Source organism: Argopecten irradians, chromosome 3 (assembly GCF_041381155.1).
Source record: "Argopecten irradians isolate NY chromosome 3, Ai_NY, whole genome shotgun sequence".
Classification (NCBI taxonomy): Eukaryota; Metazoa; Mollusca; class Bivalvia; order Pectinida; family Pectinidae; genus Argopecten; species Argopecten irradians.
The window spans coordinates 48,272,837-48,289,891 of NC_091136.1; the positions used below are offsets into that span (position 1 = coordinate 48,272,837).

A 17,055-nucleotide genomic window follows, 5' to 3' on the forward strand; every position below is an offset into this window, starting at 1 on the left:
AGACCGTCCGAAAAAAATGTCGATGGTAAATTTTGCTGGTTGACATTGGCATCATTGGTATACCATTGATAGCTATTTTAGAATGGTAAGTTCAAAATACCAAGGACGTTTATGAGACTTATATATCCTCCATTAGATATAGCATTAGACTATAATTTCAGAATACCTGTTATTGTGACAGGTCGTATGCATGTGATTTCTTGTACAAGTTGTGTACAAATTAATGAAAGTTAAAAAGATTTCAACTTAATTTTAAAAGTGTGATTATGTTATTGTTTAACTTAAGTTGAAATCTTTTCAGCTTAAGCTGAAATCCTTTTTACTTAAGTTAAGTAACTTTTTAACTTAAGCTATTATCAGATATGTTTTAAGTATCAAAACGGCTTGCCGTAAGTGCCACATTAAATTTTTGTGGTCATGATGTATCTTCAATATAATGCACTTGGTGACGGTTGTATTTCATTAATTTTCCCCCATGAGGACCTGGGAATCAGTTGTAGCTAGTCTAATAAACAAAGATATATAAGGTCTACTATCAGATACTATTTATGCCCAAAAGGTTCAATGAACTAATAACATTTTCCCCCTTTAGCACCAAAATGTACGGTTTCGGGGAGATAACTCTTACAGCTGATCACGATCAGTGGTGGCGCACCTGTTACCGGAAGTAAGACCTGCGAGCAAGGTAAAAAGTTTTGGATAATGGCGACTTTGTCAACAAGCTGACAGCTGTGAGAAAGCAACAGAGCGACATGAATTACTAGGGAGAATACAAACTATAGTTTTCTGTCCATTACTGACAGGATGGCTGAACTTCCAGGCCTACCACCCCTTCCTAAATGTTTTAGCGATGTAGTCAACATAAATCCATCGCTTTCAAGTTTTGAAGAAAAAGAAGAGGAATCCACGTTGGGTGGGAGCATCAGTGACACTGAATTTTCCAGTCTGTCCAGCCCTATGAGTCAGCCAGATGGCGGGGATGGCGTTCTTATATATAGCAGAAACAGTGATACAGATCATGACCTACAATGTAATGCGTCGTCTACCGGGTCCAATGTCGATTCGGCAGTCCAGTCACCGGAAGATCAGCCAAGTAGCAGCGAGGAAATGTCTCCTTTCGTAAAGCTTAACACAGCCTTGTCAACTTTAAAGAATGAGATGGTAATATTAATAAAGTCATTTACATAATACAGTGATATTTTCAAATTATGATAACATTATTAATATATTGTATACCATATGTATAAAAGAAGAGGAGAAAATGTAGTAGCCAGACTGGGATTTGAACGTGGGACCTCCGAACACTAGTCGGATGCTCAACTAATTGAGCTACCTGGTTACTGATGATTGACTCAGTCAAGTTCCGCTATACTCCTGGTTAATTATTTCCTCCTTTCTCCAATTACTTTCGTCCGAAGACCTAGGACCCAACACACAAGTTTGCATATATTCCCAGTAAAACATACTCCAATGCTTGAGATGGGTTGGCAAGCTAACCAATTTTGTATAGCCAGATCGGGATTGGAATCGAAGACCTCCGAACACTAACCAAATGCTCTAATGATTGAGCTACCTGATGATCGACCCAGTCACATATATGAAACAACAGAGGAGAAAATGTTGCGACTAGCTGTATAGACTGGGACACCCTAGTTGAATGCTCTACCTATTCTACTACCTAGCCACTGATGATCGACCCAGCCCAATCCGGGCGGCTACACTCCTCCTTTCTCACAGTCTTTGCCCTCGTAGATACACAAGACCCTTATTCTACTATTATGATCGAGCCAGTCCAGTTATAAGATTACAATATTTTTTGTATGGTCAGTTTGATAAGGTTATTAGGTGTAGTGGAAAAACATGCTACTTAAGTAGAAAATGCACAGCCAGACCAGGGTTCTGAACACTAAGTGAATACTCTATAGTAAGCTAATTTATTACCAGCGATTGATCTGATCCAGAACCATAACACCCCCATTTTTAGTGTGCCTGAAGACTTAACACACAATCCATGCCTAGGTAGCGGTGATCACTAATAAAATGGGCTGGCAGGAATCGCCAGATGCATTCAAGCGTGAGCTGCAGACCGCTCACTCCAGCAAAGGGTTTGACTCCAACACGGGGCGATGTCTGTCGGGTTTGTTGTCCCCACGATGGTACGGTTGCAATTAATTTTTTGTTTTCCCATGTGGTTTTTTCTCCACCATTAGACAAGAACAGGTGTCAGAGCATTCTCCACTCCCGGGGACTGGGCAGATAACTGATATTCTATATGTTTCTAACTAAATTGTATTTTATTGCATGCTTATAGATATACAGTAAAACCCTTATAACTCGAACAGCAGAGGACAAGATCAATAGTTCAAGGAATACAGGGTATTGGACTCGTCCAAGGTTGGTCATGATCGACATTCAAAATGTCTGGTCTCAAACTATGACAAACAATGCACGGCAATGATATTTTAATTACACTATCTTTCAGCATTTAGGATTTCTTTATTCAAGGGTTTTATTGGTAGCAATATCAAGTTGAAAAAAAAAATTTATAACATAAATTAAGCGTTTGAAAATACTTACGAGAAAGCCCTTAATCAAAAGTCATTCACAGCAGAATACATGATCGTCACCTAGGTCAATGTACATACCTAATCATCACAAATCTGAATTTAAAACATTTTCAAAGTACATACTCACAATAAAGTTATCAATCAGTATAATTACGGACATAAGAAACGATATCTGTAGATGTTTATTTTGTAAAAGCGTTAGGTTACATGTGTTCACGAGTAAAGTTACAAAATACAATATACGGGAAAAGATATGGAACGCACTGATAAAATGTACTTTGCATATCGTTTTATATCGTTTACATCTTTCAATAAATAACATTGTGTTAGCCTGTCGAATGAAAACAACAAGGAATTTTTTTATAAAATGAACTTATGTAACTAGGCGAACGACAGAAATATATTCAGCCTCTTTTGTCATTTCACAATGCGTACTTTCTATTAACACAGATCAACAACTTCCATAAAACCAGCAGATATATTTCCATGAAACTTCATAGACACATTGTTCTTATGGTCTAGTAGTGCCTTTTGCTATTTTAAGGTTTTCATTTTTGCACTTTTTCCGTAACCATGGAAACATTGCTGAAAATATCATATTTTTGTACCAGGTTCGTTTCCACAGCATAACTGGAAAACCGGTTGAGATATATGCACGGAACTCCATAGGCACATTAGTCTTATGGTCTAGTAGTGCCTTTTGCTATTTTAAGGTTTTCACTTTTTGTACTTTTTTCTGTAACCATGGAAACATTGCTGAAAATGGCAGATTTTTGTGTAAGAATCGTTTCTGGAGCACAACTCTAAAACCAGCAGAGCTATTTCCATGAAACTTCATAGACACATTGTTCTTATGGTCTAGTAGTGCCTTTTGCTATTTTAAGGTTTTCATTTTTGCACTTTTTCCGTAACCATGGAAACATTGCTGAAAATATCATATTTTTGTACCAGGTTCGTTTCCACAGCATAACTGGAAAACCGGTTGAGATATATGCACGGAACTCCATAGGCACATTAGTCTTATGGTCTAGTAGTGCCTTTTGCTATTTTAAGGTTTTCACTTTTTGTACTTTTTTCTGTAACCATGTAAACATTGCTGAAAATGGCATATTTTTGTGTAAGAATCGTTTCTGGAGCACAACTCTAAAACCAGCAGAGATATTTTCATGAAACTTCATAGACACATTGTTCTTATGGTCTAGTAGTGCCTTTTGCTATTTTTAGGTTTTCACTTTTTGTGCTTTTTTCTTTAACCATAGAAACATTGCTGAAAATATCATATTTTTGTGTAAGAATCGTTTCCGGAGCACAACTCTAAAACCAGCAGAGATATTTCCACAAAACTTCATAGACACATTCTTTTTATGGTTTAGTAGTACCTTTTGCTATTTTTAGGTTTTCATTTTTTGCACTTTTTCCGTTACCATGGAAACATTGCTGAAAATATCATGGTAAATGATAAATGTTACTTTGCAAAACTCCACCCATCTTTGTGTATATAGTCTAATATAAATGTCAAGGCTGTATACCTGCTTTAAAAATTGCAGCCCCGCTATACTTGAATTATACTCCATCTTTCTTTAGCTCAACTTCCTTTTTCCTGTTTTTTTTTCATACACATAAGTCTCCACAATCAAACTTACTTCAGCTTTGATATCTCCATAGGCGGGGGATCTGAATGACTATGTCCTTGTCGTATTTACAGATTATGACGAAGGAAACATCAATAATTTAATGCCTTTTCTGAAATGTTCAAATAAAGTTACGATTGTGTAGGTAGGTAATAATGACACTGTTTATCCCTTAATTAGCTAAAGGTTTGATACGCCACCTGTATAAACACAAGATCGTGAGCAATTATCTATGTCGGTCGGTGCAGTCAGGTGTGACACAGGTAAAAAAATCTCAAAGGCCGAACACCTGTTCGACAAATACATAGGTAAATACTATGTATTTGATAAAACAATGACATAATTCTGTTCGGAGAATGAGGGGTATTAGACGAAAAGCTGTTATAGCTATCCAGGGTTTGTTACATAGATTATATAGGGACATGGTTTAGACCATACGACCAGTTTGACGTATAGGGGGTATTCGAGGAATCCGGGTTCGAGTTAGATGGGTTTATATACTGTATATGTTACAGTTGAACTGGTGGTGGTTTATAATTATATATGTACTATATTAGGTTACAGAGATGCCTGCTCTCATAACATGAGAGCTGACTGGTCAGCCGTTTTTTTTTTATCGGAAGTTATTTTGCTGACTGTTGACTCTCATTTCCGAAGGCTTATTTCTTTGATGCAGCTTCCAATGTCAGATGAATTAAGGTGGAAGGAAAAATGCAATAATTATTATTAAAATATCAATATTTATAGCTCTCACAGTGATAACATTGATGTATGCTTACAGTTTAGGTATCAATTATAGTTATCCCATTTATCTAGTAAAACCTTAACTTGAGGCCTCATAAAATAGCATTTTAGCGGATTAGATATGATGAATCCTTTCCGTAACATTTTGACATGACTATCTAAATATGATTTAAACGTTTTATATTGTCACAATCCAAACTTTGAAAATGTTACCCTCAGCATCAGGTAAATGGCCTATCGGAAGTTAGAGGTTAGACACAACGTAATGTTCCAAAAGTGTCTCGTCGTGCTATACCTCTAAAATTGTTGAGTACGGAGATGCCATGCACAATACCCAGTAATCTGCATGGGAAATGTATGTAACATCGTACCGATGCACTATCAGCGGGTGCTGAAAAGTAAATGGAGGGATTACCTATACATACATACATGGCCAGGTTAATATGTCTCATTGCTAAGAATATGACTAATGAAATATGCTTGAAACAGGGTTTGATAACAGGCTCCAAGTTTTAGTATAGCTGAATAATGATTGCCTGGCCAAATTGGTGTTTGAACCCGGGACCTTCCGAATGAAATGTTATTGAAATGTAACATGAAATACTGTCGTTATTTAGGTGTGAATCTATCGGTTTTTGATCATTACTACTGATCAAAGGTTAACATGTCAGATGACTGACCCAGTCCAGGTCCCACAACAACTTTTAAATTAATCCTTATCCATTGAAGTTGTTTTGTCTTCAGGCTGGTCTAAGAGAACTAGATGTATCACTGCTGTGCCAGCTTTGGTCATTGAATGATGCTATTCAAGAGTATAAAGTTGCTGTACAAGATCGGTACTCAGAGACTAACTCGGAATACTCCTGGGGAATGAACAGTCGCACCAGTAGTATTGGAAGCTTTGACGACTATGATTGGAATGCCGACATCTACCTGAAACCTGATGGCTATGTGGACAGCTCTCTTCATGGTAGTACATCCAGTCTTCTTCAACAGATCAACGAACTCAAAGAACGTGCCGAATCAGAATTCATTTGATTTTTTTGTATATATAGTTGGTATAAATTCAACATCTAATTTTGATATGTTTTTTGGAGATTCATTGTTGAGGTAAAGGGTTTGAATATAGCTGTGTTAAGATGGACTTAGAGGTACGTGTCATAGGGTGTCAATCAAAAAGGTACCGTAATCTTGTATTTTTTCATAGGAGAAAATTATGTTAAAATTACATTTTTAAACTTCAATATTTTCTAAAAGTATGCTACAGCCTGTAAAAAAGCCCTGTTGTAGGAATTGAAACACTTATATCATTTTGAATTATTGTATCAAATTCAATGTGGTCATATTAAAATCGCATTTCCATAAAAGTGACATTCTAAAAATCTTTTAGTGCAAGTTGATGGGTTTTTTGTTTGTGTTTAAAAAAAAAAATTAAATTCAATAATGTAATGTACTACATTGTAGAGACTTTTTGGTGTGGTGATATGAAGGCGAATCTGTCTAATAACTTTTTTGCCCTTTTGATTTTGACCTTTTAATGTATACAGTATGTATACTATATAAGACATTTGTTGTAGATTTAATCATAGCAGGTACTTAAATGTATATAATTACATAATTGTGTAATGCATGTCATTTATTTATTTACCAAAAAATAACTTTGTCCTTTGTCATCTTTTTATTAATCTTTGTTTTGATTACTTTCTGATGAAGACCTGTTCGGTTTCTAATAAACTGAACAATATACGTACATCACTTTGTATTGTACATTGTCAAGTCTTGCCTCTTAATGCTGAACAATTTTACTTGTATGTCTCAATAGTGTCATATTGTAATTTCGTATCTAATTATTCATTAACAAAACTTTGCGAGTAAGTTAAGTACTCAATTCAATTTTTGTTATAAGACTTTAATGTCTCTACTCGCCTGTCATTTCTCTTTAATTTTAATATCGGGCTTTAATTTGCTACTTTAAAGTTTGATGAAGAGAACATGATATGCTTTGATCAAAGAAATTAAAGGCACACACACTTTGTTTATGGAGGGCAGATTATGGTAACATAGTATAAGAAGTTGGTACTCTGGATAAATTTGAGGAAGAAAACAGGGAATTTTGGTTGTTTGTTCTAGAGTTTTGTCACTACTAAATTTGAATTTGGCAATCCAAGTATACCTTTAGCAAGTAATAGCGGATCGTTTGTGTTTTACGGTTGAATTTTTTAAAGAAGTTTAGGGAAATTGGAATACATGTATACTTTCAGAAGAAGTTTAAGGGTAATTGAGTTATTGAACAGGGTAATATACATTCCCTATATGTTACAGTGCAGGGCAAGCTGATACTCCAAAGTTGGATATAGTTTTTGTTGGACTATAGTGTTATATACATTCTATATTATCATTTATGAATATATATATATATATATATACAATATTATATTTTTAACCAATAGTTAAAGTATTTTGTTTCCTAAACACTTTATTTGTGATTTGTACATAGCGATAACGGTAGGTTCTGAGATGAAATTGATAATATTGGACAACTCGCTGTTTTTATTATCATGCACTGTTAAGGTTGATCTCACAGTCAAAGATATATTGTACACTGATTTATACTGTATAGCCAGTAATTTTCACGGGAATAATATTATTGAAATTTGTGGGACTGCTGTGACTGGAAATTCATATATGTGGTATGATAAATGACGAGTAATTTACTGTGAATCATGCTTCAATCATTATGCCTGATTGAAAAATTTCAAGTCGTTAAGATTAACTTTTTTTTTAAAGTCAAAGGGTGAAATGTTCGTCTTGTGAAAGTAATGGCTATATGGGAATTAGGAAGCTTTTATTGATAGATTTAGTGCTGTTTGTCACCTTACAAGTTTGCAGTAGACTTTGAAAATGTTCATAATTTCACTTAGGTGCTTTGAAGGTCCATTGATAATTAATTTGGTACTACAGGTCCAGGTGCACTGAGTTGATTAATTAGGTGATGTAAGACATCAGAATTTTTTTTTTGTGAATAAGAATAAAGTTAGGTCAAACCTAAAGATTAGTTTTATGTTTCATTGCTATTTCAGTACATATGAAATGAAAAGAGGGTGCTATTCCAGTGCTGCTTAGGTTAGATTAAAAATAGATTTAGTGCTATTTGTTCTGTATAACAAAAATTTAACTGAATTCTATGTGTGCAAAACAAATTTAATTAAGTGATATTAAATTTCAGTGCTATCTGTGTAAATATGTACATTATATGACTAACTAGTGCAGACTAATATGGGTACACAAGAGATGGGGTACTTATAGGGTGTTCTGTATTTGAAATTTTAGAGTTATTTGCCCTTTTATGTAGGTACATATTAAATGTCATGTCATGTTTTTGTAACCAAAACATCATTTTCACTGAAAACGATGCAATTTTTACACATAAAATAATGAAAGGGAAATAACACTGTATTATACAAAGACAGAATATGTAGGTTAAATAAGTTCTCTCAAGTTTCATTTGATTAGTGTGGGGTCTGTGTTGGGTACACAGGGGTGTACAATTCCACTAGCCCGACGTCCGGGGCTAGTGAATTTCAGGTCAGGGCTAGTGGCTTCACGATCATTACTAGCCCGTGGGCTAGTGGAAATTTCCTGATAACAATTTATCTTTACATTGAAATTTAGTTGTAAATCAGCAGTTTAGCCTTTTATTGGTGTTCAGAATTCTACTAGCAGTAAATGTGTGGTCAAAACTGAAGCGAAAATATCAAGAATGTAGTTTTACAACCACAGATGGTTCCCAAACGTAAATAACATTTTTCATCTAGGTGCATCAAACGCTTTGTTATGTAATTGGTAAAAGTTAAGCGCTTGAGTGACCCAGATGGCCATGTGTTTGCCGATGTTGTTGACAGACAGGGAACGGGAAAATCTTGATTTCTAGACTCTAGATAAAAATTAATTATGAAGTGACTGTTATATTATTTAGCATCACTATCATTTTCGTGTTATAAATTTAAGTATATGAGGGTTGGATTCAAAAAGTACTACTGCTGTGAGATGGATAGAGGATCGTTTTGAAGTATAAAATAATGGTAATTTTTAGTCCTGTGCACTTGCAGATCTATACATATATAGGTATGCTTAGTTAATTGACACAAATAAATTCACTAAATGTTTTTCAAGATAACTTAAATAGAATTGAAATCTTGTAAATGAAAATTAGCAGTGCAATTTAATAATCATTTACAAAATATTTTATTGTAAATTGTCAAGTTGAATTTGTGTACAGTTCTTGGAAATAATTTATATGAAATTATGAAATTGGCAACATTTTATTCAAATCTCATGCAAATGTTGCTAAATAAAATGGAGTTTTTTTAATACTCATAAAAATAAAAATACTTATAAAAATAAGTAAGATCAGTAAAAAGTAATTTTACTTCAAGATTTTGTTACAAAAATTTCATGAATTGTACTATTTACTAAATTCTAATAAGTTCATATTACATATAAAATGAAAACAGCAGATATTTAATACTGATTGTATTCATGTTATATTTCCTTGCTAAGCTTTAATATCAAAGTTAAACTTTAATAGATATACTGATTATGTTTTCTTTCTTTACATCTAATGATAGTTTTAAAGCAAATATTTGAGTGATATAAGAACTATAATTTCAAATCTGAAATATTTTGCATGCGATCGCATTCTTGCATTATCAATATCGACTCAATAATGTTTTCACTATTATATGAATACCTGGTTCCTGTGAAACAATCTGTGTGATATCTTTATTAGCAGAAATGGTATTTAACACACTGTTTAGACATGTATTTGTTCTGTACAGGTTTGTACAAAATCCAGATCGAGTAAAATGTGCATATGAAAATGAAAGAAAAATAGGGCTAGTAGAATTCTGATCAGGGCTAGTGAAAAATTGTTGCTACTAGCCCTTGGGCTAGTGCAAAATTTTTGGAATTGTACACCCCTGGTACATGTAGACCATCAATTTATATCTATTTCATGTGAATCAATGTGGTTTTCATTGTCTGTTATGGGTTGCTATGGATAAATGAATAATATTTGGGTTCATGTGGATTTGGTTTGAATACATATGGATGTAAATGGTTAGAAAAACATGTTTAATTTAGTGTTTCACATGTAGTCTCAAAAAGATGTATGGAAAGTTTTGTTTGTGTCATTTGCAGGAAAGATAATATTTTTCAGTATCTGCATATTGAAGAGTTTTTGAGGCATACCTTCTATTATCTATTATGTACATACATAACATCGACTTATTTTTGAGCACACAGAAGATGTTTTGATGTATTATACTGCTGTATGTAATTTGCCAGCTAGTGTATATGTAGCTTGTCCTTCAATAAAACAATGCAAGGCCCTGTGGTTTATAGGTAATTGGAAACTGAAGTTAAAGAAATTAGTTTTAAGACTATGGTACATGTGGATATCAAAATACTTGTATAGTTATTGAACAAACTGCTTGTTCTAGCTCATATTTGTATTTCACTAATTGTATATGTTATTGATTCCTATGTGACCCTGGCCTATAATCAAATGAACAAAGCTGGTAAATGATCGACCGCAGATCATGCTTTTTGAGTGATAAGCGTGTATGATATCAAGTGGCTATTTCTCATGATGTTTTTAAACAATGCAAGTTTCTAAAAATCAAGTGGTTATGGTAGAATTGTCTACAAACTCATGCATGCTAATTGATGTATTAATTAATTGATAATTGTACACACCTATTGTATATATAGAACAATTGTTATATCAACATTGGGGTTGCTAACAAACAAAGGCTGTGATGTATAAAGCATTTGTAGATTTTTAATACACTAGAGAAGTTTTTGTTTTGTGAAATTTTTAATATTATTTTGAATTTTTAATTGAGACGAAGTCTTCATCAGACTTCAATTTGAAAATCAAAAGTACAAAAAACTTAGATGGATCTATATGATCTTTTTGATTTTAATTTCTGATGTAGATAGCTTTTTTCCTCAAACAAAAACATCACTAGGTTGTGATTATACAGTAATATATTTTTCATAACATTTGTACTGTTAAAGTGTAGCTACGAGGTAACCGTATAAACCAAATGGTTATCACACATAACATTTGTACAGTTAAAGTGTAGCTACTAGGTAACCGTATAAACCAAATGGTTACACATAACATTTGTACAGTTAAAGTGTAGCTACTAGGTAACCGTATAAACTAAATGGTTACACATAACATTTGTACAGTTAAAGTGTAGCTACTAGGTAACCGTATAAACCAAATGGTTACACATAACATTTGTACAGTTAAAGTGTAGCTACGAGGTAACCGTATAAACCAAATGGTTACACATAACATTTGTACTGTTAAAGTGTAGCTACTTGGTAACCGTATAAACCAAATGGTTACACATAACATTTGTACAGTTAAAGTGTAGCTACGAGGTAACCGTATAAACCAAATGGTTACACATAACATTTGTACAGTTAAAGTGTAGCTACTAGGTAACCGTATAAACTAAATGGTTACACATAACATTTGTATAGTTAAAGTGTAGCTACGAGGTAACCGTATAAACCAAATGGTTACACATAACATTTGTACAGTTAAAGTGTAGCTACGAGGTAACCGTATAAACCAAATGGTTACACATAACATTTGTACAGTTAAAGTGTAGCTACGAGGTAACCGTATAAACCAAATGGTTACACATAACATTTGTACAGTTAAAGTGTAGCTACGAGGTAACCGTATAAACCAAATGGTTACACATAACATTTGTACAGTTAAAGTGTAGCTACTAGGTAACAGTATAAACCAAATGGTTACACATATACTTATCCTATAGTGCTATATAGTGGCCATATTAATCAATTGTTTATATTATTAGCTGTTTTATTTGAAAATGACTTAAATTTACTGTGGATGTTGTCTTTTCTTAGTGTGAATAGTTGTACTAGAGAATATTTAAACTGGCAGTTCTATTGAAAGGCCACACCAACTGTAGAAACTACCGGTAAGTCCATTTAGAAAGTATGTATACAATAAATAAGTTGTGATACAATAGTTATACAATAAATAAGTTGTGATTCAAAAGTCATGATGAGTCTGACCTATAAAAAACAAGTAAATAATTTATTTTTAGCCATATTACAAGCATTTGTTGTTTGGATATAGGAGGATGTGAGATGATCCAAAGGTTAGTGTAGGTTCAGTGAACAGTGTACACCATACCATAATTACATGTGTTCACAGTCTTCTTTAGTGATTGTAAAGTCTAGTCAGGTACACAGGATTAGTCTTAGGGGAGATAGCTGCAGTTTATTTGTGTTTCTTCCCATCTTTACTGGACTGCTGTCTCCAGGAGCACATAGCTCGGAGCTTATGTTAAAATCTGCCGGTATAAAAGCCGAGAGGGACATGTAGAGGATGTGTAATCTCATAATCACACATGTACTCAAGAATAACACACTCAAACAGTCCAACATTACAAATCTGGATCTCGGTGTATGGGCAATCAATGAAATGGTAAATTTTCTTGTACTTCACTAAACTGTGAGATAGGATGAAGTATACAGTTCAGTGCCATTTATATATGTTAATATATGATATACAAAGGTTGGTGCAAATTGATAAAAACTTGTTTCACATGGAAACATATACCAAAGCAAAATTTTACACAATGTAGTTTGTAAAATACATGTATGTTCAAAAGATTATTCCACCTTAGTCTAAAGGACTGTATGTTGGTTTGTTTTCAGTCTCTTTTGATCTTTTAGACCAAGTCTCAAGTGACCTATTCTAATCACCTTTTTTCCGTCGTTGTCCGTCATGCGTCGTATGGCGATCAACAATTTAAATTTTTGACTTCTTCTCCAAAACTGCTGAACTTAAAAAATCTTCTGACATTCAGAGGGTCAAATTTACTATACCATAGTTTACATAGGAAAAACACATTTATGAGCATTATTTGCTCAATTTTCATAGGAAACAAGTCAAACTTGGTTAGATTTATTAGCCTGAAATAGTGTTTTAACATCATATCCATATTGGCCCTACCTGACCCACAGGATCAGAGGGACGAGGCTAAGAGGTCAAAATGACTTAAATTTTGAAAAAATCTTTTGATTTCAGATTTGATGGAACCAGATTCTCGTCATAGTTTGAAAGGTCTTAAGACCCTTTACAAAAATTGTGAATTTCATAGCCCTGGGATCTTAGATTTTCCCCTGGGTACGGGATCAAATTTACTATATTCTATATAGGAAAAAAACTTTTATGAGCATTTTTTGCTCAATTTTCATAGGAAATGAATCAAACTTGGTTAGAATTATATTATCCTGAGATAAAGCATTTTAACATATCCATTTGAGTCTGCGCTGACCCCCATTGACCAGTCGGGCCGGGCCAAATGCGGTCAAAATGATTAAAATATCAAAAAATCTTCTTTCAAATTCACAGATTTAATAGAACCAAATTTTCTTCATAGATTAAAAAGTCAAATTTATAAAATCATTGACTGATTTCAAGGGCCTGATAGGTCAATATATAGTGTTTATATGTCTTTGGTTCATTTTGTATCCGGTGACTGCTAATGTCCACAGGCCTCTTGTACTGTACATTTTTTGCATCTTGCATAATTCATATCAAAATATTTCTTGTAGAAACCTTGTTGAAAGTCACTTCTCACTAGTTATAATGCTTTAGATAAGTTATATGACTTGTCAACACTGGTATTAAATAATATAGAATTGTTCGTTACTTATGTGTAAAATTAATACAGTTTTTAGCATGTCTGCTTTGCTATGTAATTGCTGGCTTGTAGGTTTGGCTTTCTTTTGGCTTTCACATGGACTTGGGACCACCCCATATCACATGTTTTTGACATTTTTTTTTTTTTAATTATAGATAGTTGAAAACTTAGTAGAAACTAATCAACTTGTTTTCCAAATGTTCAATTAAACCATTATAGGAAATTTAAAAAAAACCTCATCAAGAGCAGATCTGTACAAAGTCACATTCACATTCAATGATGTTTGAGAACGAGTTTATTATCTTTATAGAACAGTTTTAGCACTTTTGATTTTATAAGTAGTGTTGGGCATAATGTGAACTGGTTATGTTTGGTATATATGAAGCTAGATCTAATTACACACTATAATCTTTGATAGCAATCAAACCTATATTATGTAATTATCATTTGATATTCTGTTTACACAACATGTTCCTGTCTTGACCAGTATTCCACTTGTTTTTGTGTGTTTATACATGATGTAGGTTTATGATTTTATTACTTAATTTTTATTACTAAACATTACCAATATCAGAGGTCATTTTTGGGATAGTTTCTCTCAAACTCATTAGACTGATCTCAGAATCTATAAAGACAGATCAAGATGTTTTGCAAAGTGAGAACTATTTTATTAATGACCTTTTGAACAAAGCAGCTACCTCTAAAATTTTGTATTTATTAATTGTCAGGTTTTTTTTTCAGTTTAAAATTATCATAACCAGTATAAATGACCAATATGTGGTATCTGTATCAATCCAACACAAATCTGCCTAGCTAGTTATCTGGCTGCAGTGTCATTTTTTGAAATGCTTATGGCCGCAAAGTTGATTATAAACGTAATTTTTTATTTGGTAATTACAGTTCTTTATCTGTCAGAAAATTGCCAGTAATAGGTTTTCTTCTTCTTGAAATGCATTGTCTGTTATTTAACTGACTGGTTGTATGTTTAAAGGTGTACATTGTATGGTTATTTTTTGTCCTATGTTCATTATCATAGCTCAATCTAATACAAATTTATAGTATCTATGAATTTAACAAATATTTTTATCAAATATATTCCACCATATTTCGTATCTATGTAGCTACATGTACTTATAAGTTATAAATACTAAAATATAGGATTATATATACCAATATTATTTATTAATAATGAATTTATATGTTTTTTGTTTTAAATGTGATTACCTGAAGAAGGTTGCCCCTATGGTTCCAAAAATAAATGAATGTTCTGTAATGTTCTGTACAATGTACTTTCCTTATTCAATAAAATCCCCTTTAAAATTCCTCAAATGAAACTCAATATCTAGATTACTGTTATTAGGTTCATGACTTTAAAACTGTCAATGTAAAGGTACTGTATGTCTAAATTATTGAAAAAAAGCATCAAAGATCTTGATTAGCAAAGTTCTTCAATTAAAAGCAATGGTTGTGCTGCAAAACAATTTGTCTTGCGATTTAAGTTAACAAAGAAATGACGTCAATATATTGTCCTGTAATTCCTATTAACCAGCGTGAAATTAACAAATTGATTTATCAAAACTACAGCATTTTGTTGACTTCATCACTATTGGAAATATGTTTTGTTTTTGTGTGATTTTCAAGTGCTTTCTAGTTTGATGTTGTTTTTTTTTGCCGCTAACACAAGTTTAAGTGATCCTCTTGAAGTCATAACATACTTTGTCCAACCTGGTTTGGATTGGTAAGGTATCTTGTGACATCACGTCGGTTCCCTGGTATGATAACTACTTACTTCAGATTGATGTACATGTAATCTAAACCTTATCAAAATCATGCTTTGGAAATACCAGGAATTGCGTCCCTTGAAAACTGTTGTATAGCATACAGTACTACATAAGATGAAGGATGCTCACAGTAATACATGAAAGACTTAGTTTTGTGTAGATTGAAGGATGCTCAGAGTACCAATTCAGGTGCTTTATGAACATATCTGCAGAGGTACATCATCGATGGAAGTGCCTTTCTGGTATGTGCAGTTTTGTTTGTTTGCAATATTACCTTTGATCACAGATGTAGATTATCAGATTGTTGTTGAATTTCATGCTGTTAGTCTTGTGTATTAAAGTTACCAACATTACCATCGGTGTTGATTTTGTTTTGCATCTGATATTGCTATAATGATTTTTCAAGTACACAAAAAAGAAGATTCTTTCCTGAGAATTTCATTACTTAAGTGTTGCATTTCCTCACAGATGGCAAGTCAGAGTTGCTTTAGATTTTAAGCCCACCATCATCAGATGGTGGGCTATTCAAATCGCCTTTCATCCGTGGTCCGTGGTCTGTCCGTCCTTCCATCCGTTAACAATTCTTGTTACCGCTATTTCTCAGAAAGTGCTAAAAGGATCTTTTTCAAATTTCATATGTAAGTTCCCCTATGGCCCTAGTGAGTTATGCATATTGATTTTGGGACTGATCGGTCAAAAATGTGGCCAACAGGCGGCCATCTTGGATTTTGGTAGTTAAAGTTTGTTACCACTATTTCTCAAAAAGTACTGAAGGGATCTTTGTCAAATTTCAAATGTAGGTTCCCCTAGGACCCTAGTTGTGCATATTGCAATTTGGGACCGATCGATCATCAAGATGGTTGACAGACGGCCATCTTGGATTTTGATAGTTAAAGTTTGTTACCGCTATTTCTCAGAAAGTAGGTCCCCCTAGGGCCCTAGTTGTGCATATTGCATTTTGGAACTGAAAGGTCAACAAGATGGTGGCCGTGCTGAAGTTTGTTACCACTATTTCTTAGAAAATACTATAGCGATCCGTCTCAAATTTTATATGTAGTGTGTTTGAAAAAGTTTGAAAAGCAGAGAAAAAATCCCTCTTTCCATTCTCAGACAGAGATCATTCTTTGGTGGGTGCCAAGATCCCTCTGGGATCTCTTGTTTTATACTGTTTACAGTAAGACTCATTTAAGGATGTCCAGCATTGAGAGTATACGAGTACAGTATGACACATTTATAACGAACACGCTTACATCAAATTCATGGTTATAACACAGTGATTTTCATTCCCCCTCAAGGTTCCTATAAGATGCACATGTACTGTATATCATATGTGTATAACTAACTATGCTTATAACGAAGCGATTTTGTTGGTACCCAGAGGTTCGTGTTATAACTGTGATTTACTGTATACAAAAAAACATGAGTGACCTACGGTCCGAACCTTCTAATTATCCCATTTGGATTTATGTCAGAACATTTCAAGGTCAATGAGATCCTTCATAAAGTGACTGACATCACTACTTCTTCCATTTGATGATATACATGAACAAAAAATTCAAAACATGAC

General features: G+C 33.5%; 1 protein-coding gene across 1 annotated transcript; it reads left to right on the top strand.

Moving 5' to 3' along the window:
- The first annotated feature begins 642 nt into the window (after positions 1-642).
- LOC138318886 (protein FAM89A-like) lies at positions 643-11,976 on the top strand. Its single transcript, XM_069261689.1, has 2 exons — positions 643-1,161; positions 5,687-11,976. Exons 1-2 carry the CDS (start codon positions 805-807, stop codon positions 5,978-5,980), a joined length of 651 nt encoding a protein of 216 aa, XP_069117790.1. The 5' UTR covers positions 643-804; the 3' UTR covers positions 5,981-11,976.
- Positions 11,977-17,055: the final 5,079 nt, after the last annotated feature.